Here is a 25,605-nt window from a genome sequence, read left to right as displayed (position 1 = left end):
GAATTTTGCATCCAGTTATTTGCCTTATGGCTCAGCCAACTCTGAGTGGTGTTTTGGTGTTTTATTTGTCCTTTGTAGCAGTACAGCAGCTTCTCTCTGTGGTAGGACAGGGTGGGGATGTAACACACCTGTTGATCACTATAGAACTGATCAGTCCTGACAAATGGGTTTTATGGAAGGAGAAGAGCTGGATTTTACAGGGTTTTATAATTTTCTTTAAAGGTTGAAGAAAGAAATTAACAATTCCCACATTCAGGAAGTGGTGCAGACAGTCAAACGGGTGAGTTCAGGGGGGTCAGGCTGCCCCAGCGGCTCTGGGTTCTGCAGGGGAGGGGGTGGCCAGGGGAACTCAGTGTCCCGGGCATTTGTAACTCATGACTTGGGAACAATGGGAAAGCCAGGTGGGAGGAAAGACACCTCAAGGACCTCAGCTCTGCCCTTTGAAGACCCAGTGCCAGTCCATGTCTGTCTGTGAGTGTCAGCATTTGAGTCCATTTGTCCATCTGTGTCCAGCTGTGTCTGTGTGCATTCGTGTGTAGCTGTGCCTGATTGTCTGTGGGTGAGTACAGGTATCCCTGTGTCTGTGTGTGTCCAGGTGTCTGTCCTTATGCAAGTGTGTGTATCCATGTATCTCTGTGTGTATTCCCCTGTATGTCTGCAACCCTGTCCCTATGTCCCACATGCCCATGTGCACTCAACCTGCCAGGCTGTCGTGGTATCCCTACATCCAGGCTGCTGCTCCTGGCCCACCCTGCTAGGCTGAGCTTGGGATATCCAAAGCCCTTGCTTATAAAACTGGAACTTGAGGGGGATTAATTTATTCTTTTTAAAGATGACAGAGAAGACTGGCAGGTTCCAGCAGAAACTGGAGGAGAAGCAGGCAGCAAATCTTCAGTCCATCAAGGAGAGAGAAAGCCAGGTAAGAATAATGTTTAGGGTCAGGGCTGTTCCTTGGCACAAGAAGTCCCAGAGAATCAATCTTGATGGCTGCTCTCAGCCCACTCATTCCCAGGGGGTGAGAAAGTGGATGAGAGAACCCACACAGACCCCAGAAGGACTAACAGCTCATCCCAGAGCTCCTGCTCTCTCTGCTTGACTCCAGTGTGTAGGAATGACCTGATTCTCCATTTGCAGCTCCAGCAGCAGGTACGGGTGGAATATGAGGAGAAGATGAGAGCTCTGAACATGGAGGTTCAGGAGATGGTGAAGAACTACACCAAAGTCAGCTTTCCTGGAGAGCCACAGACTGGGAAGGAAGCAGGTCAGAGCATTCCTGAGGGAGAACAAGGCTCTACAGATCAACTGGAAGCAAATATCCCAGTGGCAGAGGTGTCCAGGCTTACACTGGCAATGACTGAGCCCTCGGGAGCTGCAATGGATGTGGAGATAGAAGAGAGCATATTCTGAGATGAGGCCCTTCCTTACTGCTCACTGCAAGAAGTTATACGGTGAAGTAACAACCAGCTTCACAAACTACTGCCATCCCTTTCCATTCTGGGGAGCTCCTGAAATCCTTCAGGAATGTACCACATTATTCCAGATATCTGGAAGCAGTCTGGAGAGCTCACTCAGAGTACTGCACTTTCTGTGTTCCCCAGCCTGAGCTCTGAGGTATTTCAGCAGTGGGAAAGGGCCTGTGCCTGCAGACCAACGCTCCCTGTTGGCATCTCAGCAGCAGCTACAGGAATATTTACTTTGCATTCAGAACAGTTTTTAGAGTCAGTTCCCTCATCATTCCTCACATCCATCTCTTCACATCAGTCCAGCTCCTCCTAACACCTTCCACACGGTTCAATGAAACAGCAATAAACAAACCTAAACACTGATACAAAGAGACACCACAGGTGGGGATAGGGGTGAGAAATGGGCTCAGTCACAGCAAAGCACACCATGCTGTGTGTACTACAGGAGAACAGTTACACCGAAGCTGCATTAATAAACAATTACAAATGCTGCTAGAAAACAAACCAAACCCCAGGTCAAGCAGGTATGAGACAGCATGTTCCAAGCCTAGTCTGAACACTCAACAAGAGTCCACCTCTCCCCTGTGGTGTCACCAGAGTACTGGAATTATGGATTGTACATTTCTGAGCTATTTATTTTCTAAAAAAAATAAAACATAGCAGTTCTTAAACAAGGGGTCACTTGTTACTTAGCTGCAGTTAGTGTGTGTGTGTCCAGGTGTCTCTGTAGCTGTATCCATGTCCCTGTGTTCATGTGTGTGTCTATGTGTCTAGGTATGTACGTGTATGTCTGCATGTGTCCATTTGTGTGTTTGTGTGTCTGGTGTCTGTCCATTTGTGTCTGTATGTCCACGTGTGTGCGTGTGATCCATGTCTCAGTGTGGGACTGTGTGTGTCCACATGTCTGTCTGTGTCCATCTATCCAGTTGTGTCCCTGTGTACTCTCTGTGCCTGAGTGTGTTTGTGTCTGTCTTTGTATCCATGCATCTCTATGTGTCCATGTCTGTCTGTCTGTCCATGTCTGCAAGCATGTGCGTGTGTCTGCATGTCTGTGTCTCTGTAGCCAGGTATGTGTGTCAATCTTTGCGTCTGTCTTCTGTGTGTCTGTCCATGTCCCTGTGTCTCACATCTGTCTATTCATGTCAATGTCACAGTGTCTGGGCCTGTGTGGCTGTGTCCATGTGTGTGTCCCTGTGTGCCCATGTGGGTGTGTCTCTCTGTTCCATGTGTGTCTGTGTGCACGTATCTGTCTGCGAGTCTGTGTGTCCATGTCCCCGTGTGGCTGTCTGTCCACCTGTCTCTGTGGTGTTTTGAGGCCCTTACTCATCAGAGAACAAAGATCCCAGCAAGGTCTAACTGCAGCCAGGGAGGAGTTGGAGATTTTACCTTAAATCCAGAGAGGCAGCACTGGCAGTTCTAAGGTGGAGCACAGGCGCACTGAGCCCTGCATCCTACACCAGTGTGTCACCAGCTTTGGCCACTCAAACCCCTCCAGAGGAGCTTCTTAGAGGTTATTTTAAAGGAAAATTTGTCCCATCTCTCTCTGGGGGGAACCCAGACACCAATGTCAGACCAGAACATGGGCACAGGGTGGCCCCTTTTCCACATACTGCCAAAGTTTCAGGGCTGGTTTTTTTCTCCTCAAAGCATCTTGGAAATGAATCCTGCAGAATAAACCCAAGTCAGAGAGAGACGCAGGGAAAGCCAGCACACAACAGCAGAGCCGGGGCTTGCAGGTTTTCCTTCCTCCAGGATCACACCCTAAAGATTCTGTTGCACAGGGACAGTGGCAGGCAGGACATGCTCTGTCCCTTCACACAGCATATGACAGGACAAACACTCCAAGTCAGGCTGTCCAGGTTCACTCTCACAGACTGCTCCTACCAACAGCACCAGCACAAGCTGTGACACTGGACAGCACCACTGCAGTCTCCTTCCCTCCATCCCGCCACAATTCCCAAACAGTTTCACTTTCCAGCTTGGAGACCTCTAATTCCTGCCTTGCTTCAACTGCCCCCCCAGGAGCCATTTGAGAGCCAGCAGAACCCATTGCTCTGCCCTCCTCAAGCTGAGCTCCTCTGTCCCTTCCCCATGCAGAGCATCAGTGCCCCCACAGCTCTGAACAGCACAAACCCAGAGGCCAAAGCAAGGCCTGACACAGCACTGGAGCAAAATGCTCTGCAGGGGGTTCCTTGAGGCATGGGCATTTCAAAATTGACCAGAGCTCAGCTGGACTATGACAAAGGGAACTTCAGCACAGAGAATTTGTGGCATTAATGTCCACTGATGTTTGAAACCTGAGCAAGGAAACCCACCACAACAACTTGTGCCCTCCCACAACCCCAGCACAGTTTCTGCACTGCAACCCTTCTGTTATGGAACCCAACACTGGCACAGGGGATTAATGGCAAATTTCATTAAAAACAGCTGTAATCTTTTACACAGATTTCACCTCAGTGCTAAATAACACCTTCTAAATGTACTTTTCAGCGTGCACCAGAAGCATCACTAAAAGCAAAGCCAGGGCTCCCATGAAGCACAGACCACACTCTGCATCACCCCCTTTCTCCCCAGGGTGCCTCTGAGCCTGTGTGCCGTGCTGCCTCCAACACCTCCCTGCCTGTCTGCACAAAATGGGGAAAATTCTGCAAGATGGGAAATGGACAAACAAATAAATAATAAAGAATAATAAATAAAGGCACTAAACCAAACGTTACTGCAAGGGTTCCTGAGCACATCTTGAACCCGACCATCCCTCCCAGCAGCACAATTCAGTCACACTATGGTTGGTTACTCACAGACTCCAGAGGGGAGAGGCCATCTGATTTTCCAGCACTGTTTCTTCCCACGGGATTCAGACATCCTTGAGGATTCCTTCCTGTGCAGCCCTGCCCATGTTTTCACTTACCTGCCAAGCACAGGGCAATGTGGTATTTTGCTCAGACAGGCCTCCCATCAGGCCTGTCATTACACACAGAACTCCAGTTCAATGGCAATTGAGACAGTAACATCTAGTCAGACACTGAACAGCAGCAGATTCAGGTACAATCTCTGATCCTTTCCAAATTTTCATCTTTTAAATGGAATATTTTAGATCTCATCCTGCACCCAAAATATTTAAGTGAGGCCAACCTTTGTACTAAATAATTAAAAATTAGATAATAAGGATGTCTAAAGCAGAGGAGGACTCCAACCCCAGCAAGGGACACAAACAGGAGACACTGTACCTAAATGACCCCAGTCCTTTTTACCTCCATAGCAAAGGTACTGCTGATGTGCCTAAGGCATTCAGAGAAGGAGCTGCTGCACAGTATCTATTCCGTTTTAGAGATACTCTCACTGCCCCACATGTATCTCACATGTCAAGATTCCCTGAGATTATCTAGATTATTACTTGTTATCCCATTTATAACCTGGTCAGGGCATAACCAGCAGCTCTCCCCAGCCTGCAGGGGAAGGGTGGCACTTGTGTCAAACAGTGTCTCAAACCAAACTGAACAATGTCAAATTCAGGAACCTCATTTGAACCAGGGTCCTTCTGTTGCCACTGGTTAAAAAACAGGGGCCTCTACACAAAGATTTGTTTGGTTCCAAAAGAAATGGGATAATAAGCTGCTGCATCCAACATCAGAGGCCTGTCGGAGGGAGACAGGCACCATTATAGATAAACCAGTGCAATTGGGATGTGACAGCACTGACAGACTCCCTGTTTGATTCAGCAAATTGTTCATATAAATACCATGTGCCATCTTCAAAGGCCTCCGGGATGCTGATTGCCAGAGCTATGCCAGCAAGGAAGAAGGCTCTATACCAGCAAAGCTGACAGGAAGGAAAATAAAAGGGAAGGATTCAGGGGAAACATGACATAGAACAGCAGCAAACCCTGTGACACGAGTGCACCCTTGTAGAAAAGGAAAGATACTCAGAGAAAACAGCATCTCTGAGCATAATTACCCACTGAGTAGGCTCTGGGCTCTTCAGAGAAGAGGCTGCACCTCGTTGTACAATCAGATGTCACCAAGCACACATGAAATCCCGACCTGAACACTACTGCAATACAAATTCCAAACCTGCTCTGCATCCTCATTCTCCTGCCTGGCTGCCTGGTTCCTGGGGAAGGAGCTGTCGGCCCTGGAGACAGAGCTTCAATCTCTCAGCTAATCTAGATTTATCTTAGGATTTATGTTTGATTCCACACTCATCTAAGTAATGGAGCAGTTAATTGGTGCTGGGCCGTGCATGAACTGCAAAGAGAGAAACATAAGAAGCAGGAATTTAACTCTACACTGCACAGGAAGATGGATCCTTTCTGCATTCCTCAGAAATATGGTAATGAGATTTTAAAATTTTATAAGATACTTGAAGGCAATTTTTCCAGGACCTTCCCTCACTGTGTTTAGTTAGATTTGGACTAAAATATAAAATGGTGTTAAATGCTAAACCTGTCATCCCTGTCTCCCAGAAGCCTTTGTTTCAGGACTCAGGATCCAGGCTCCTGCCCCAGTCTCCTCTTGTTTTAGAAGCCATATAGCCACAGAACAGGGAAGTCAGAGCAGACTCCAAGGTTCACACTCGCATCTCTGAACTACAGACACATTTTTAAGCATCTCAACACTTTAACAGGTTTATGAATAAATCAAGAACTACTTTAATTTAAAACACAAGTGCAAAGGATTCACAACTAAAGACGAGCAGGACTGTTTGTTTCAAATTATAAATCTTTTCCAAGCCCTGCTTTTTTTGCATTAAAAAAAAAGCAATATATCTGGAATACAGAAACATTTTACATCAAAAATTTTCCAGTGCAGCTAAGGAGGAGCTTAATGAATTGATTTCAACCAACTCCATCAGCCCAAACTTAGACATCCAGTTTACAGAAACCCCCTATGACCTCTCTACCTGCCATGGGTGAGAGAGAGAGTGATTTTGTCCTTCAGCAGATGTCTGAACCAAGGGGATGAACCACCTCTGGAGCTGTTCCCCCAGGGGTGTTCCTCTCCCCATGGGCTACAGAGCCAACCTACACATTCTGCAGACTGGGTGCCCACCCTCTGCTGGCTGGCAGCGGTGCAGATGAATTCCATCCCAAATTACTTCAAGTAATCAACCATGGCTTCAATTTTGAAGCAGGATCTGTAGCTGGAGCAAATAGCAGAGGACAGAGGTTATGAACATCTTCTGAAGAAAATGCAGTTCTGAGGTCAGTTTCTGAGACAGCAGGACTGTCCTGAGAATACCTAAAAGTCCAAAATCTTGGTATCTGGAGTTTCAAAACAAGATCCCAGCTCCACATCTACAAATATATTCTTGAGACCTCACAACAACACACACCATCACTGTACAATGTTAATCCCGACCTAGAGTCCAATTACCTTGAGGATCTCACTGATCAGAGAGTGCAGCATACAAAATACCTAAAACTACATCAAAATAGCTGAAAGAGCTGTTTAGACAACCAGAAACCTTCCAGATTAAAGGGCTGACGGGGAAGGGCAGACCAATAGCCAGACAGCAGCACACAAACACAAAAATCAATCCTGGGATATGCAGGATAGCTCACATATTTCCATTTGGTCTCCTACAGCATCCCCAAAATGCTACCCAATAACTGCCCCAGGGCAGCACTTCTCAGCCTCTCCACAGAGAAAGGACTGGGAAAGCAAGCCACAGGAGTATGCTGTTCACATTCCAACCAGCACACAAGGTGTTGCAAATGGTGAATTTTTAACCATAAGATCCTGGTGGTAAGAGCACCTGGTCTTCATAGAGTCCACTTTGAGGACCGTTTCCAAGGGTTTCCCCCTCCAAAAGTTTAAAATCATGAAATGGATTCAAGATTGACCACTAAACCATACACATTCTGCAACAAAAGAGAAGCATGTTGATGCAAGAGAGCCACTTAGAAACAAATATATACATATCACATCTGCTCCCTAAGGAAGTGTGTGCAGGTTTCTAGGTCCATATTTAACCAAGGGAAATTAAAATAATCTGTGAAAAAGTCTCAGAGGAAAAAAAAAATGGTATTTGTGCATTGACAGTTTAAAGGGGTCTGTGCCCCAAAGTGAGTCAGCTCATGGCTCCAGTGCACAATGAAGGAAACAAAGATCACATTTCTAGGTGGGAAATATCGTTCCAGCTCAGTAGTCAGCAGCCTGGGTGTGCAGAAACCCACAGACATTCAGAAACACAACTTCAGACTCCACTTTTGAATGCCATCCTTCGGCAGCAGTGATCCGCAAGCCATGGAATACCCGCTTTATCTTTGAGACAGACTTGGTCTCACTCAGATCCAGTTTGTATTGATTGTCTTCAGCAAAGGAGAAGCCACAGGAGGCTGAGGATGCATGGATAGAATTCATATTTGTCCTCCAAAACAATCACTGGCAAGTTCCAAGCACCATTCACAGGTTGAGACTGCCTGGGCTCTTTAATTTTTTCTATATATTTCTTTTATAAACACTCCTTTTCCCTAGAGTTTCCCCTCATATAAAGTCAGCAGGTGGAGGTGCGCTTCCTGTACTGTTGGATAAGGGGCACCAAGCACTCTGGAAGTCCTGTCTGGAGCAAAAAGGGGTGATCCAGAAGTTCTTGTGCTGTTGCTCTTTCCAATGGATCCCGTGTCAACATCCTCTCCAAGAAGTCTCTCAGAACAGGGGAGGTCTGTGAAAAAGCAACCAACCAAGTCAACCCTGCAAAGGGACCAGGCACAGCTCATGCAACACCAGGCTGCCAAGGTGGGTGTGGTTAAAAGGATCCTGCACATTCCCAGTCTGTATCCCTGTTTTTCCAGCAATGTGACATGGGTCACATGCTTTTTATGCTATGGACATAACTTTCTGTCACTACTAGGCACAACACTTAGGCTGTTTTCTTTTCAGTGGGATACAGTCAATTAAACTAAGACTAGCTGCCACATCCTTCCATTTGAATTACTTCTGCTTCCCATTTTGTTACTTAAACTTTCCTGGATTTCAGCTAAAAAATTCTGCAGGACTCCTGCTACCTGGGCACAGCACTTGAATGGGAAGGGGGCATCAATGCATTCTTTTACTGGTCACAGATTATGGAAAGGTAGTTAAATAGAGTTCTCTGTCACCCTGATTTCTTAATATTTTCTAAGCCTTCTAGTGTTGACATTTTTGTATCGAACTTTCTCACACACTTTCTGTAGATAGTTCATTGTTTTGCATTCCTTTATAGAAGAGGAGAAAGTTGATAGACTGTTAGTTTGTGCAGTGTCATTTGAGAGGTGGCACTGTCACCCTCCAATCCACTGTCACTTTTGGAAAACTATAAATGTTAGAGTAAGAGAACAAACTTCCCTTTTACCTTCACCTTGAGAACAGCAATGTGTGCTTGTGTTCTTTCGTGTCCTATAGCCACAGTTCTCCCCTAGGTTCTGAGAGCCTGAAAAACCCTCGTGCTAATGGTACAAGAAGATGAAGAAGCTGCAGCACCAGTACCAAAAAAGCTGAATGACCTCACAGGTTTGTCCTTTGGAAGAGGTGTAAAAACCTGGTAGGCAGCCCCAAGCATCACTTCATGACCCTGCACATCTCTGACTGGTTTAATGCTCTGCATTATTAAAATGGAATTAAAAAATTATCTTGGCATATATTTATTTATTGTAATGCTGATAATTACACCCAGTTTAGACTGGGGGCATTTTCCCAGCTCTGGTTCCCTCAGTAGATCCTGAAATACTGTTCACACTGAGATATTGCTCATCTCAGGAGTGCTTTGGATGACTTCACTTAGGATTGCTGGAGAAGGCACCACACAGCTCAGGACGAGTGCCAGGATCCAGCCTGTATCCCTGTCTATAAATCTGCCCATGCTTTAGCAATGCAGCAGGGATTATCCTAGGTCACATCCCTTTAACCTGCTGCCCCCAGAACTGCAGTCACCAACCACAGTGAGCCATGAATGGGCACCGGAATGGAAGGCTGGATCCACAGCTGGAGCTGCACTCCAGCAGGACACTGGGGAGGATGCCCACCAGCCTGTAAATCGGTCTGCTGGAAGCCAGTCTGCTTCCCAGTACAAGGTGGAGCAGAGCAAGATCGTAACCAGCTCTGGTTGTCATAGCCTGTGGCATGCCCATGTCACCAAGCAAGGTGTGACCCAGACCAGGATGGTTTTACACTGCCCAAGGAGAGCAAGCACCAGGTCCAGAATGTGACCGTGAAATTTTAATTAGTGTTGCTAAGGCAAAAAGGAAAGAACAGCTGTTGATGTTGGAATGTGTGCTGTTAGTTCAGCAGTCTCCTCTCTTAAATAATTCAGTTTTAGCAGCTGCAGATGCTCTGATTAATTGGAAAGGCTGGGTAGCTCAGGATGCTGCAGAAGCTGTTTGATCTCAGAGGCTGGGCATGGAATGAAAGGAAAACTTCTTTAAGCGGGCACTGAAAGGTGAGCACTACTTCTCATGTCACTGCCACTTTTTCCTAAGAAACCATGGAGCCAAGTTCATCTTCTGAGCTGCTGCAGTGTCTCCATGAGTTTGCATCTGTCCTGAGCTCACCTGCTCTGACCATAATGCATCCTTTGTAGTCCTGAGGGTCATGAAGCTGAAAACTCTCATGAGCAGGGATCCTCCTGTTCCCTTCCCTGGAAGATAAGCTACTCAATCAACATCAGTAAGCTGGGAACTGCTGGGTCAATTTAAACAGCTCTGACCTGCACTCTCCATTTATGCCCAGGTGCCCTCACACTGCCAGGGCTGTTTCCTAAAGCAGCCACCAGCTGTCAGCAGCAGCTTGCAGCCACTAAGACCCTGAGGCCAAAGCTGTTCCCCAAGAAACATGTCCTAGCAAGACCATTTCCACAGCCAGCTGTACTGAGAACAGCTGATATGGATATTTGCCCATGATAACCATCAGGCTTACAAGTGTTTGGCAGCATGCTCACCCTGTGGAAGTTTTTCAGTTTGGGAGGAGGGCTGTCACGGAGTCTCTTCATTGCCTGGACTGGAGAATCACTGAAGTAGGGGGGTTCTCCATCTACCATCTCTATGACCATGATCCCCAGGGACCAGATATCCACCTGTGGGACACAATGTCATATCAATACACACACTCCAGAGGAGCAGGTCTTTTATTTTGTTGCTTTCACAAAGACCACAACACCCCACCTATGACAAATGGTACTGAGAGTCCGACACTGATGCCCTTAATGCTTTTGGGCTCCTTACAGAAGTTCAACAAAGTCAATTTTGCACCCAGGACTGAGCCATGCTGGTGTTGCAACATGTAAAGGTGTGCAAGTAACTGCCTGTACCTGGCTGGTTGGTAAACAAAACTAGTCAGTCTGCTGCCACCTGCCCAGAACTCCAGAGTTCCCATGTCTGCTTTCCCTGAGGTGAGCCTCTCAGACCTCACATCTCCCCCCCTCCACCACCTTTATGGAACTGATTTACTGATCCCTATGTCACAGGCTGCTCCTTGCTCGCATCGGTCCACAGCAAAGACAAGTCTAGGCCAAGCTTTAGGTGTAAAAATACAAGAAGTTGATGCCTTGTTCCTAGAAGCAGAACAATCTGGTTTTCTACTGATTTAGGAAATATTGATGTTAACACCATCAAAGCTGTAGTCATAGTTGGGTTTGTTTTCTAAATAGAATCTAGAGACTTCCTAGAAAAGCCAATCGTTATTTTCCTGTGACACTTCAGACTGTCACTTGCTCTCCTGCTATTAGGGAGGTGGTCCCTTACCTCGGTGGTGTATGGTATCCTTGCAATGACTTCTGGAGCCATCCAATAAGGAGTACCCACCAGGGATTTTCTTTTAGGTACATCTTTACTGATCTGAGCACAGAAGCCAAAATCAGAGAGTTTGACCTGTACAAAGAGAAAAGCAACCAACCTTAAAAATAAGCCTTAAACAACACAGAGGGAAATGCTACAGACAAAGAGAGTAAAAGGACAAGGGGAAAAAAAGAGATTGGGAGCAGAAAGGAAGTAAGAGACACAAGCTGCAGCAGCAGAAGACAGGAAACAATTTGTCTGAGGAAACACACCCTGCCATCCAATGTCAGAAGGATGGAGTCGCTCTTGATGTCTCGGTGAATGACCCCCTGAGAGTGGAGATAGGTCAGAGCCTGCAGCACCGACTCACACACTGTGGCAATCTGCTCCTCGTTCAGCCTGCAATTACAGACAGGGCACTTAAACTGTGCAGAGCACAGTGCTTCTTCACAGGGGCTCAGGGGTTGAAACACAGACACTTTGGTTCCCTGTGACAATCACCATCTCACCATCACCATTCTTCCATGTCTGTTATTGAGGAAAACATTTTTTACTTGAGGCTTGATAACTTTAAAGTTTTCATAGGTTTAATACTGAGAAATTGCACTTCGAGTTCTGTACCTAAATTCATTCTGCAAGATGCTGTTTCAAGCAGTTCTGACAGGCAGCAGTGCTGCTTGATGCCAAGGTGCTGCAGTAACTGGTGAGACAGCTTTTTTTAAGCAAACACGGTAAAGACATTATTCACAAGGCTTATTGTGCAACTGTATCCACAAAAAAATCCAAACGCATAATTCAACAGAGAACATAGGGATCCTTTAGGTGTTGGCAGACACCTGGGGTACACTCACACATAACTAAAGATAGCACAGGCTACAAGCAGGGAAGGCACTACTGATTTCTACCACTGTTAGCACATGGAATATGAGCCCCAAGAAGCCCCTCTTTAGAAGCTGTTGTTAGAACAGCAATACAGAAACCTTCACAATCAAGTGAAAATGGTAGAAATGAAAATTCTCTCCTGTACCTGGGGACAGTGACAGCTCTCCATGTTTACACTGAGCAATGCTAGAAGTAAATTATTTCAAAGAATAGCTGAAGTACCAATTTGTGTACTGTGGATTCTCAGCCTGTCTCTAGCAGTTGTTCTGAACAACCCCTGGTTGAGGACAGAAATGAAACCTCCTCAAATTCGGATCTGCAAGTGAGCCTAAGGAGAAGAGAGCACTCAGAAGGCAGAACTGTGCAGTGAACAGTACCTTCTAAACCCGTAACAATTCCTATACCATCAGCTGAGAAATCTACATTTGTGCTGCTTGTCTGGCATCCCATACCTTACTCTTCCAAACCAGGACAGCTACAAGATTGTACCTGCACTGTGCCACACTGATGGCAACTAAATCTGAGGGATATCAGAGGGCTACTTCTGTCTTTAAGATTTAACCTGAAAAGGGAGAGGGAAAAGGCTACCTGTGGCACTTCCCAGCACAGAACCCAATGCCTTTAGGAACAGTGCTTTTCCTTTCATAGTGCCTGAGCTGATCCACCTGAAAGCCCTGGGGTTCCCAAAGATCACAGGAGGTGCACTTTCACCCTGTCACATATGGAATTTGGTTTCAGTCAAGTGACTGCATAATGTAAAACAGATTACTGGAGGATTACCTCACTCCTGGAGATGTAAATCACTTATCCCCCTCAGCAAAAGTTTAATGACTGCAATGATGGCATTTTCCTTCCTGGGAAAAACTGATAAAGGTTTGCAGCTTACTTCTGATAAATGTTATGGTTATAACAGATCCTTCTTCCATCATGAGGTTAAAAAAAAAGCATTCACTAACAGGTTTAAAGGAAGCTTCTTTAAACAAATCATGGCTGAGGTATCACTGGTGGATATAAATACACAGACCATTCATAAACTTCTTCATCACTTTTTATCTGCAATTCAGTGCTGGCCAAGAGCTACAGGAGTTTCATTGGCCCTGTAAGCTGTAACTGAGCACTCCTCAGAATTAAATGTTGGCTTGCAGACCCTGAGATGCCTCTGAACTCAATTCTGGAAGGGCCTGCCCAGGTAAGTGTCTCCAGAACACTCCTTCCAAGTGGGGTTGTGGAGGCTACAGAGGACAATGTGGCTCTTGATGCCTCTCAAAATTGTACTTCCAAAACTCAGAATCCAAAGAGCAAGATACATGCCTTAAATCCACCAAGCAGAGTAAGATACATGCCTTAAACCCACCACAGGACCTAGGCCAAGCACATATGTGAACTAAAGGTAACTATGGTCTTTTAAAAACTGAATACAATTAGTGCTATCAATACTGCCTAACTGTAATCCAGTTAAGATCCTGAATCTTCCAAAAAGAAACTCTCATCCTACAGACCTTCTTGGTCAGTCTTTCCACTGGCATTCCCTGTCCCATTTTCCAGCCTTGCAGGACTGCTCTGAAGCAGGAGGAGGGTGCTCCAGAGGCGTAGGTAAGACACAATCACATAACTGCATCATCAGAACACCTTCTGAGAGGGACCAGAGGCCATCTGAGAACAAACTTATTTGCCCTACAGAAATGTCTTGGGTACTATTGAACATGAAGCAATATAGATAAGGAAACAAATTTAGGAGAGTGTCCAGTAGTTGCTATCTTTAGGCAATGAAATTTGGGAAGGAGTCCAGATCTCAAGGCTTTGCTGCACTTCTCCAGAGGAGTTAGTGAGGTTGAATTTGTGGCTAAGGTTGCACCACTGAAAACTATTTCTTTAATACTTATTCAATGAAGGTCCTGGCCAGGATTCAACAGATACAGTAAACACTTTTATAAAGTACTGTGTTTTACAGGGAAGGTCATCAAGGAGATGACTAGTGGGTATCTAAAGGGATCAGTACTTTAAATTAGTCCCTTCTACATCAGAAGTATTATCACATACTCAAAATTGATAACAGTTATAAACTGTAGTAGTTTCAGGGCACTGCAAACACAAGATCTCTGAGGGAACCAATTTGTCCCAGAAATCCCCACTCTGCTGTCCTTGCTCTCCCATGTTGATGTCTGGGATTTTGCTTTATACCTGATCTGAGACACGATGTCTGTGAGGGCTCCTCCCTGCAGGAACTCCATCAGCACCCAGAGCTCTTCTCCCACGAGGTAGCTCTTGTACATCTCCACAACGTTGACATGTTGATAGTCCCTCATTATCACCACCTGTAAAACCACAGTGGACAAGTGACCACCACAAAATCACCCACTGCACTTCATCCTATCCAACCAAGTGAGCACACACAGCCCTGCAACTACAGCACAGAGCCTCCATCCCCCAGCAATAGCTGTTCTTGGTATGAGCATAACACTACTAAAAGGAAGATGATCCTGCTCTTCCCTTCCTGTTGCCACACTGATGGTTCCAGTGAGGACAGCAGAATCCCGCTGTCTCCAGCACTCTCACCTCATTGAAGAGGAGCTCCCGGCGCTGCTGCTTCCTCAGGTCCATCATTTTCACGGCCACCTGGCGCCCCGAGTGCTTCTCCCGAGCGATGCACACGATTCCTGTGGAGCCTTCCCCAATCTTGATGTAGTTTTCCAGCAGTGCCCTGGGATCTCCCTGGTCCACAACCATCCTGAGGGCAGCTTTGAACTGCTCGTGAGTCACAACCACAGGGTCTTCACTGGCTGGCTGCCCCTTCCCAGCAGAGTCCTGGGGCAGGTGGAGGTTGCTGGAGCTGGTCTGGGTCTGTCTGTTCCTGGGGGACCCTGCTGGGGAGGGCCGGCCTGGTGGCACTGCCACAGCCTTCTCTGCTGTTGGGGACTTCTGGGGGGTCCCAGCTTCGGAGATCATCCTGGGGAACTCAGAGGCAGGTTGGTCTGGAGGGAGAGACTGGGCTTTGGCTGCAGGGCTGTGCGGGGAGCCCCACTGCTGGGGCTTGAAGAAAGCATTAGGCTTCAAGAAGAACAAAGAAGAAGAACAAAGAGGAAAAACAAAGTGATGGTTGGATTAACAAGCAGAGAGGAGAGAAATCAGCTCTGTGTCATCCCACTCTGCCCTAGCCCACCTTGGAGCAGACTGGAGTCAAGAGCTTCAGGTTCTTGTCTCCAGGTATGTCCAACACATGGCTTGGATGAAGATCTCCTTAGATGCAAAATCTTCAAGAATCCCTTAGGGAATGGGTGCTACGCTTTTGCGGCCTCCAAATTGAGTCAGTTTAAAGGGAACATGCTTTAAAAAAACCACCAAGACACAAAACCCACAGAAAAAAACCCCAGCTGCTAAAAAGCATTCCAACCTTGCCACCAAAAATCAGGGGCAACCTGTGCTGCAGAGAATTTGAAAATCCTTTATCCCTCCATGCCTCTGATCTTCCTTTGTATAAAAGGAAAGGGGATTCATGCCAAGGCTGTAAATCACTTTGAAGTCTTGGCCTAATTCCCTTTGGGTAATTACACTCTGACGACTGAAAACACTCTCTGCACTTTCCACTGGTACCTGCAGAGCATTCCTGTCGATCAAGCATGGAATTAGCTCTCCACTTTGGGAAAAGCACCAGGCACCAGGACAGCTGGAGGCAGCCAACATAAGACTCCTGCTACACAGAGCTACCTGCCCCCTTGCTGGCTTAAAACTGACCTGCAGTGAATTTGGATTAGCAATGCTCGAGGTTTTTGGAGACCTCCCACTCAAATGACAAGCAGGCCCAACCCTATTTAGTGTAGGATATGTAGTAAGATCACAGCCTGTGGGAATGTGGCTTCAGGATATGCATTCCCAAGCCAGGAAGGATAAACACTGTTGTGCTAATACTCACCCTGGAAATGTTGATTAATTAAAATCAACAACATTTAGCAGGTGAGGTACAAAATACATTATATACGTACATATGTATATGTAAAATATACATAGCATATGTATATAAATATATGCAAAATAATAGTAGATCTGTCAAAGAAGCAACTTCAGAAAGAGCAAACCCATCATTTATATTATAGGGCAAAACAGAAACTTCAAAGCAAAAAGCTTTTTCTCTCTCACAATTCAGAGAGATTTATTAATAAAGTTAATAATATGGGCATGGGAACTGAAAACTGCCAATCGAGAATTTTTTACAAGAGCACTCATTTTCCCTGTCTCAGACAGGGAATAATTGTGTAGGATTCAATTCTATGCACTTTGGGTTTTAATCAAGGATTTTTGTCAAGAGCAGAATCTGCATAAGCCTCACACACAGAGAGGCCCTGGAAAACACAATTGAGCAGCATCAGGGCACAGCACAAACACAACTGCCTGTCAGGAGCTCCTTCCTCCCCGTTCACCAGCTCCACCCCTGCAGTCCTGTGCTGACATGCTCAGAGCAACACAGAATTTACTTCCCAAATCTTGTTTTGTCTCAGGAGAGAGAAAAAAACCACGTTTTACATAACCCAGAGCATGCAGAAGGGCACACAACATGCATGCAAGCTCACACATGTTTGCTTAACCACGTATAAGTCTTATTTCCTGCTCCTGTAATCTGACAGTCCCCATGTATCTATTCTCTGTCTTGGGACATTTTGAGGTGTCACTGGTTCTACCACTCCTTCCCTTCATAAGGAAGGTGCAATCAAACTTACCATGGTGCTTTTCAAGGCACCACCTTTTCATTCCAGCCAGCTACCCAGCCAAGTGGTGGATGCTCCATCTCTGGAAGTGTTCAAAATCAGGCTGGAGCAGCCTGGTCTAGTGGAAGGTGTCTCTGCCCATGGTAGGGGGTGGAACCCAATGGACACTGAGGTCTCTACCAACCCAAACCAGTCTGGGATTCCATGATTCAGTTATATTATTGTTCCTTTAATCTGCAATTACACATTTCTTACACATCTTACACAGAGCAGGAGACCCAGGTTTTCATCATCAGAAGCTGGTAAGAACATCTTAGATAAACAACTATGGCACAGACCCCTCACTGGATCTGTGGGAGATAGATTAGTCCTAAAGGTCTTCCCTGTTCCTCTCCTCTGACAAACAGCTGGAGCTCACACACTCCCAAGCACATTCACTTGGCTGGCAACTTCGGGTCCTGCTCCTGGAAGTGCTGAGCATGGCAAAGACACTCTGGGGAAGAGAGAAGTGGCCAGTTCTAGGTACTCAGGGGACAGGCCTCGAAGCAGTTTAAATCAGCCCAGAGTCACTGAGACAGCAATAAGCGCAGTTTGTGTTACACAAGAACTGCATTCTTTCAAAATCCTCTCCCTTGGAAAGAAAAGCCGCTGTGCCCAAAGCCTTGAGCCTGGATCCTTATACAAACTGCAAGAAACTGGATTGGAGACATCTCCTCCCTACAACACCCTTCAGAACAGTCAGGTTGGTTTGGACAGTGGTTCCTGTCATCATCCTCCCAGTTCACAGCTGTTGGGAATCAGCCAAGCCCAGCATCAGCTTTGAAGCCATGCACAGAAGACAGATGCTAGGTCAGCCCAGAATGGAAAAGAAGCAATGGGTGCATTTCCTATCCAGTACCAGGAACCAGAGATTTTCAGTTTAACAAGAAATGAGTCATCCATTCAGGACAGCTTTCCTGGGGGAGCTGTAGCTATGAGCTGTCCCACCCTTTACAAAATCCAACAGTCTGACTTCCTGTGTGACAGCACCGTGGGTGCTGCTGCAAACCCTGCTGCTGTAGTGGCCTGGCAGATAGAGCTATAACCAACACACTCCCCCAGGTTAGTTCTGGTTTACACAGGCAGAAGAATACTCTGCTACTGCAAATCGTGGCAATTTCCCAAAAGGCAAAGGCTTTTTGGGGCCAGCAGAATGGCATTGCAGCTATGCCTTTACCTCACAGAAGGCAGTGACTAAGACCCCTCGTCCTTCCCAGCCCACGCTCCTGCAGCTCCGCCAAACCTTCTGCTGGAGATCTGGCTGCCATCCTGAGCTGTGCCTTGCAGCATCTTATGGAGCTCAGGCGGACCACACATTTCCTCTGCTCAGGACTATTTAATTCCAACATTAATCATAACAAGAACAGATGGTTACCCGATGTTTGCAATTAAAGTGGCTGCATATGTAACCTCTGGAACTGTAAAGTCAACACTGCAGTCCAGTGAATAACTCTTACCTTGATCTGCAGGGGAGGGCCCGGCTTGTTTGAGGTGCTGGACGAGGGGAACACGCTGCGCAGGAGCCTCCTCTTGAGGCTGTTCTCCCGTGATTTGGAGTTGGGGCTGCCTTCCCCCGAGGGCCTGGCGCTGGACTGGCGCTGAAGCCAGCCCTCCTCCGGGCTCCTCATGGCCGTGTCGCTCTCCCCTGGCACAGCGGGCACGTGCTGCAGCCCAGAGATGCGCTGCACACAGCTGCCATCGGCGCCCTGGAACTCAGAGGGCCCCAGGGACTGGGCTTTTGTCACCATCCCGTTGGGATGAGACTGCCCTTCCAGGCGGGGCTTGTAATCTGGCCACATGGTCTGCCTCCGGGCCACCTTGGACCCACCATTGCAGTTGAGGTAGTTCCCATACTTGTCTGCCCAGTCTCCTTCAGGACTCTGAAGGTACATGTCTGGGGGTCTCTCATCTCCCAGGAGCCCAAGGGACTGGGCTCTCCTCCTGCTGGTGGGGCTCCTGCCTCTCAGAGTGTTCGAGCTGATGGCAGAAAGCTTCTGGATGTCATTGAGCAACCCAGAGATGTAGCCTTCCACTTCCACGGTGCTGCCCCGCACCACGGTCTGGGAAACACAGGGAAGGTGAGAAACAAGTCAGTGTTGTAAGAATCAAGGCTCAATTTGTCTTACCAAAGGTTAGATTTTGTACATATAGCCAAAGACAACTCAAGGAATTCAGGAAAAATTACCAATTTTTGTCTTTTGTTTCAATGTCCTTTACTGAGGGAAAATAAAAGTCCTTGGGTTACATCCCGCTGTCAGAGCAGCAGTGCTGTCAGCCAGAACAGTCAATTCTGCTGTTGTGCTCACATTCTAAAAGACTATGTTAGAGCAAAACTGGGATATTTCAACACTCCTGGCTTTCTTGTGCTGAAACTGTGTGACACTACATACATCACTAATGCACTCACCAAGCTCCTGAAATATTAGTTCTCAGAAGTTCCAGCATGCTGCAAGCTCCATTTGCAAAATTCACCTTTGCTGTGCCAACACAAGGTTCATCTCTCCCCTGAAGCACTCTCAATAGCGTTGTAATCAGCGTCCCTCAGTCTGCTTCTCTACAATTTCTGCTAATACATCCCAATCCTGACCACTGCAGACCGTGCTGTTCCAACTCTGCCTCCCTGCTCTACTCTGCCAAGCTATTATAATTAAAAATGATGAACAAAGGGTCACAGCAGCTCACAACTGCCTTGTAAGCAAACACTGAAGAACAAGGCTTCCATCCAAACAGGCACCAGCTCTGTACAGTAGGACAACCTGAAGCTGTTGGTATATTAGGTAGTGTTCTACCTTGTTTTTTTCTGGAACTGAAAAGCTTAAAGAAGCTTTTCTAGTGCTGGGAACCAAAATGTTTCATTTCTCCACAGAAATTTGCAGCACAGGATCACTCCTACACTTTCCTGAACCTCTGCTTGAGGAAAGTCCTTCCCTGGAGTGACAGCAATCTTCTGTTTGCTAACTGAGCTCCAGGGATCTTCTAAACATGCTGAATTAATTACACTGAGACTAATACTTAGCTGGTGCAACACAGTAGCTCCAGTAATTTCAACAGAACACCACCACAGTGCACAAACGAGCACCTGGTTTGCTCAGTGTCTGAGAACGAAAGGCAGAACAGAAGATTTTTGTTCAACAGGGTGAAGAAAGGACAACTCAACTCACTCCATGGCAAACACACCAGCTGCAGCTGGAAATTCTGGTCTTCACTCCTACTCTCTCACCACACACACACCCCTTCCTCCACAGCCCAGCTGCTGTCATGGAACAATCTGCTGGGGACATGAACTTTTTGTCCAAAATGGACAAAAGTAATTCCAGAAAGACATGGGTATTCTCAAAATAAGAAGCCTCCAACAACATGTTATGGCCTCTCCAGAAAATCCCCTGCAGTGCTCTTCTCCCCTTCTAGCTAAAACTCCCTAGAATTAGTCTCAGGTCACTCCCATGAAGTCAGACCTAGCCCCAGCAGACAGGGAAGATGGGAGTTAATCTTGCTTTGCTGCTATGTTTAAGCATTGCATCAGATTAATGAGGAAACATCCAAATTTGAGCCAAATGTATATGGAGTGCTCTTACATAGCTCATGCCTTACTGACCAAAACTGAGAAATTCTAATAAGTAAAGCATCTTTTTATAAGCTACACACAAACCCAGGAACTACTATGATAATTTAATCCAGGACTATATACAAGGGCTTGGCCAACTAGCACTTGACAAAAAAACGAATTGATTGGTATCATCGAACCAGAGTTAATTCAAATGGAGTTTACCAGAAACAGTCAGCTTTGTTATGCAGTCCATGAGAGTGCTTGCATTTGGAATTACTGGGAAAAACAATGTTAGTTTAAAATGATTCTTTAGTTTTTTAAAGCCTGTTGGGTATTCTGTCCTTGTTCTCTAAAGGATTTGCACCTTCTTTCAGCTTTTACCATCCCCAGGTTTAGTAAGTCAGACATGAAAGTCCTGACCAGAATAAGGCTCAGGGCAAACTCCAGGAAATCTCTTCACACACATTTCTGTTTCAACAGTGATGCCTCACTATTTTTTGAGCATCCATGGCCTAATACTTAAGGAAATTTGGCTTGCTCTGGAAACACCATCGGTGCAGTGCCCAGAGGCTTCCTGAAGTCAAGACACAGGGGAGTGCTATCACTTCTCCCTGACCCAAAGCCCCTTACCCTGTGATTAATGAAAATTGGGTTGCTTCATGTGATTCTTTTCTTGATAAATCCATACTGGCTGCCAGCTATTACCCTGCTATCTCCTTGGAAGTGGTTGCAAATAGATTACTTGCTTATTTGTTCCAGTCTCTTTCTGGGGAGAGAAATTATTCTGACTGATCTGCAATTCCTTGAATTTCATTAGGCCCAGCTGACTTGAAAATATGCAACTTCTTAGCTAAGTCTCATTTCTGTTCCTGTTCTTTTCTTATTCTGGTCTGCATTCTCGTCCCTTCATCCTCATGCTAATTGTCAGCCCACTCATCACACTTAATGAAGACCAGAGAAAAATCATTAAACACTTAGGAATTCTCAGTATCATCTTTTAACTTTCTTCCAAAACCCGTAGTGAACAAATTCTTTCCTTCATCCTTCTTCTCCTCCTCATTGCCCTCATGATGTGTCCTCAGTGCCCTTTATGTTCTTTGAGAATAACATCTCTTTTTTGTGCATTGCCCTTCCAGTTTTGCTCCTACATGAATTTCTTTTCTCTTTGCCCTTTATAACTTGACCTAGTTTCCACCCTTCTGAGCAATCCTCCCGCAGTTTAAGCTCATTACAGAGCTCCTGATCTAACCAAGTTGGTCTCTTATTACGCATTTTATCTCTCCTCTGGATTGTGCTCCTATCCCTCTACTATATTTTGAACCTCAAAGCACATTCAGGACACCAGGCAATACCTCCTGTCTTTTTTTTCCCCACCTATTCTTCTTAAGCAAGTTTTTCCTTTATAAACCGGCATTCTGCTCCAAGATCCTGATGAGCCATTTCATTTGTAGGTTTGATTATGTACCAAAGCTTACATTATACCAAATATAGTCCTCTTTATTCCCCATGCTTTAAGCACCTGTACACAAAAAGCTAAATATATTCATCAGATAGCCAACTCTTTTTTTATATCCCTCCTAAAACCCAAGTAGCAACATCTCTGTTTTACAGCACACCTTCCAGTTTTTAGGCTCCTGCAGGGTTTTTTGGTTTTTTTTTTTTTTTTTAACTGGGAACAAAAACTTCTCCCAAGCAAGCAAGATTTTAAGCACAATATTTCTGTCACCATCTTTCATTTCCTTTCCTGAGAGGTCACCATGAAGTTGCCTTTTCCCACAGCATGTTCCTGCTGTCGCTTACACAGTCTCTAGATGCCAGTACCAGCAGCCATCTAAACCCACCCATCTACAGGAATCACTTATTTTTCCTTACTGAAGGACACTGTTCCATTACTATGTCCCACTTTCCATTAAAAAGCTGGTTTATTAACCCTTTTAGCCCAGACCCTAGTTTAGTCCTTGTGTTCCTTACTTGTCCGTGAACAGCAAGGCAGTGCTACGTTGCTCTCTCTCCCACTTAGGCTTCCCTGGCAACTAAATTACCAGCCAAATTTGCTCATCCACAAGAATGACAAGCGTTCTAAAACAGGTCTCTCCACAAATTCTTCTCTTCTCTTGTACAGGCTTCCCTGTACAACAACTGAACGCATCCTGGGTCCTGTCAGCTACCACAGGAGCTTTCACAGGTCCCCATTACTGTGACAGACAGCCAGCTGGTTATTTCAACAGCAACAGGTCAGGATCTTACTGTCCTTACTCCTGATGAAGTTACTATCACTTTGGGCTATCAAAGCCTGCTATCCACTGAATTCCATACAGATACCACCCTTAGTCCCATTCATGGGGCACCAGAAGCAGAGCCTCAGCTCGGAGGCAACTCCCTGAGGAACAGGAAAGAACTTTCTGCATCCCTCACCTTCATAGGCTGGAGCTGCATCCTTGTGATTCTTGAAGGGTCTACCACTGGCTTGGGGCGCCTCAGCGTGTCCAGAATATTCTGCCATTGAGGAGGCAGGCCCACAAATTTGCCCTCCTTTGGGTCAAATGAGGTGTGGACACGGTGCTCAAAGTTCTGTGGGGCCGAGATCTCCGGGCGTTTCTTCTTCTTCTTCCGGAACATGATGCCTGAGGGGGAGAGGGCAACACAGTCAGTGCCTGTCAAGGGTTGAAGTGCCCAAGCAGTAAAATCAGGTATCAATTCTACGAGTTAATTATGTTGTATTGAGAATATTTTCCAGTGAAAAGCACTTTATCAGGAGTCGATCACCTGCTTTTATAGATGAGGAAACCGAGACCAAGAGAGCAATGATTTTGCCCAAGGCCACCTTGCAGGTTCATGGCTCAGATGGGATTTCTAGTGACTTCCCTTATTTCTACGAATTCATATTGCCTGATAAAACTATTTAAAAAGTAATTAAGAGATACATATTTATATTTTACCTGCTTATACCTACATTAAATGGCTTTGGAATCCACCCAGCTAAACAGCATTGATTCCACCACAAGCCTGAAATTTAAGGTGGCAATGAACAGGGCTCAGGTTGTCTTCCCACTGCTTACTCCAAGTAAGTAATATCTACTTGGTTCCCATTTAATGACAGCAGAGCTGTTGCCAAAGGAAGAGCTGCCAGAGACTGACTCTGGATCTCAGTTTTTCTTGCTTAGACAGAGGGCTCGGGAGGGAGGGAGGAGGTGGTAGGTGGAAATCAAACTCTGTCAGCAGGTAGCTGAAGAAGCTAAAATTAAAAACTAAGATTCTTTTCCCTTGAGGGCTTGAGAGAGACAGCTTGTGTGAACAGCCAGTGCAAGTGCAACAAGCCAAAAGCACCTAACACTGAAATATACCCAAACACAGGAGACTTCAAAATCTGAATTAAGAATTTATAAACAAATTTATAACCAAAAAATATACTTAGACAGAAAGCTCAGAGACTGGACCTTTCTGAAATCAGGCAGATATGAAGGAAAAGGAAGAACCAGAGTTGTGCATGCAGACAAGAGGTGGGAAAGCTGGAGGACTGCAGTGGATTGACACAACCTCTTCACAAAAACCAGATAGGGAAGACAGGGTGAGGTAAGGAGATTTTCTATGGAGAGCCAGGTTTTTCACAGTGGGGAGTGGTGGGAGTGAGAGACAGACAGGCATAAATCAAAACAGGAGTGGTCCCAACAGTATAGAAGCAAAAGCTTTCCTGGGACCAGGAGAGTCCAACATTGGAGCAGCCTGCCCAGACAGGCTGGGGAGGCTCCATCCTCAGGGGTTTGCTCTCAAAGCCAAAGCCCTGAGTAATCCAGCCTGACCCTCCAAGCTGACCCTGCCTTGAGCAGGGGGGTTGGGCTGCACCTTTCAAGGCCCCTTTTCCCTGACTCTATTTACTGCTTTAGGAATAAGCTGCACAGGTTTTTTAAAGCAATTAACATCTGCCAGTAAACAAAAATAACAATATTTATATGCTCTTCCTTTTCCAAAGACAACATTGCTACTGGCATTTGCCTCCCACTAACACTGTTACAGCCACGAATGCCATCTCTTCCCCAACATCAGGCTTAGGATTTTTACCACTTAATCTTCAACTTTGTAGCAGTCACTCTTCTGTACAGGACCTCAGTTTCCAACTATTTGTGCTGAGTAAATATTTACAAGGGTCAGAGAGACAGACCACATAGAGAGATAACCCACTGCGGTGTAGACATGAACACACTTCTGGAGGACACCAGTCTCCAAAATCAGCACATCCCAGTGAAATCTATGTCAAACATTTCCCAGATCGTCCCACTCTAAACTTGTTTAGGGAGCAAAGTGCAGCCACCGCCTGAACAATGGCTTTGCTCCCTGGTGCTAGACTGGGATTGGATTGAAAATCCAACACACAATGGCTCCCAGTTTGGTTACAATGACCCTGCAGTCACAGGGATAGGAAGTGTTTGTATGGCAGAGAAGGACTTTGCTCCATCTAACCCCCCATTCATGCAATCCACCCTTGGTCAAACACCAACTTCACATGCACTGTCCATTTCAACAGCCTACTAAAGATACCTCACAGGTGAAAAAGAAAACAAAAGGTTAGGAAAGAAAAGAAAAAAAACCAAAAAGCTTACGAAAGAGCTGGAAGCAACTGCTCTGCCTAGAAGAGATTTTTCAGCCAGAATAATCTTTGCTTAGAACAAGCTCCAATGAAAACCCAAATAGATCTTAATGGAGAGCTTATGGGAAGGGTGTCTGTGCTCCAGGTCTGTATTGCAGCTCCTCAAACACAGTGATTCATCTCTCAGGCCCCTTAGGTGCTGCTTATTAACTAATAATCAAGACTAAAGTCAGAGGGCAGTTCTTTAAGGAAAAAAAAGTGCAGACAATCCCAGAAAGGAAAGATACTCTAATAGCTCGTGGTGTTAGTAGTGCTCAAATCAACAGCTGGAGCTGCTGAGGAGCTTGAGAGCCTCCAAGGAAAGCAGGGAGTAACTCTGTAGTATTACAGCAAGTGGTTCAGTTCTGAATCCTTGACTACATGTGAGTTATGACAGCTCCTTGATCCACCTTAACCCAGCCACAGCAATCCCAGGGATCTTACTATTTCAACTAGTACCTCTTCTTCTGCTCCTACTCTCACAGCCTCATAATGAGAGGATACCCAGGGCACAGCAGACTGTCTTAAGTTTGCTTTTTAAGTGCTTCATGTGGCAAAGGGTCCTGTAAAACAGGGTGTTACAAATGCCACAATCATTAGCA

At 45.9% G+C, this 25,605-nt stretch overlaps 2 protein-coding genes across 7 annotated transcripts in view; one reads left to right on the top strand and one right to left on the bottom strand.

Annotated features, from left to right (window-relative positions):
* Window positions 1–4,101, top strand: part of PLCB2 (phospholipase C beta 2) — a 42,082-nt gene extending 37,981 nt beyond the window's left edge. For 2 of the 3 annotated variants that reach the window (XM_059474753.1, XM_059474752.1), the window contains 3 exons: window positions 223–280; window positions 833–919; window positions 1,135–2,137. In XM_059474753.1, coding sequence (XP_059330736.1) covers window positions 223–280; window positions 833–919; window positions 1,135–1,407 — 418 coding nt within the window. In that variant the 3' untranslated portion in view covers window positions 1,408–2,137. Of the gene's footprint in view, window positions 1–222; window positions 281–832; window positions 920–1,134; window positions 2,138–3,953 lie in introns of those variants that run through there. The other variant, XM_059474754.1, reaches the window with a different exon arrangement.
* A 1,986-nt stretch (window positions 4,102–6,087) lies between these two features.
* The window catches only part of PAK6 (p21 (RAC1) activated kinase 6), a 42,367-nt gene continuing 22,849 nt past the window's right edge, over window positions 6,088–25,605 (bottom strand). For all 4 annotated transcript variants that reach the window (XM_059475220.1, XM_059475219.1, XM_059475221.1 and 1 more), the window contains 8 exons: window positions 22,795–23,003; window positions 18,290–18,892; window positions 14,650–15,141; window positions 14,275–14,408; window positions 11,484–11,610; window positions 11,179–11,304; window positions 10,377–10,511; window positions 6,088–8,126 (listed from right to left, as the gene is read on the bottom strand). In XM_059475220.1, coding sequence (XP_059331203.1) covers window positions 7,959–8,126; window positions 10,377–10,511; window positions 11,179–11,304; window positions 11,484–11,610; window positions 14,275–14,408; window positions 14,650–15,141; window positions 18,290–18,892; window positions 22,795–22,998 — 1,989 coding nt within the window. In that variant the 5' untranslated portion in view covers window positions 22,999–23,003 and the 3' untranslated portion in view covers window positions 6,088–7,958. The remainder of the gene's footprint in view (window positions 8,127–10,376; window positions 10,512–11,178; window positions 11,305–11,483; window positions 11,611–14,274; window positions 14,409–14,649; window positions 15,142–18,289; window positions 18,893–22,794; window positions 23,004–25,605) is intronic.

The sequence above is a fragment of the Ammospiza nelsoni genome, chromosome 6, assembly GCF_027579445.1.
Source record: "Ammospiza nelsoni isolate bAmmNel1 chromosome 6, bAmmNel1.pri, whole genome shotgun sequence".
NCBI classification, from domain to species: domain Eukaryota; kingdom Metazoa; phylum Chordata; class Aves; order Passeriformes; family Passerellidae; genus Ammospiza; species Ammospiza nelsoni.
Note: the sequence above shows the minus strand (reverse complement) of the source record. Positions and strands in the feature narration are given on the sequence as shown.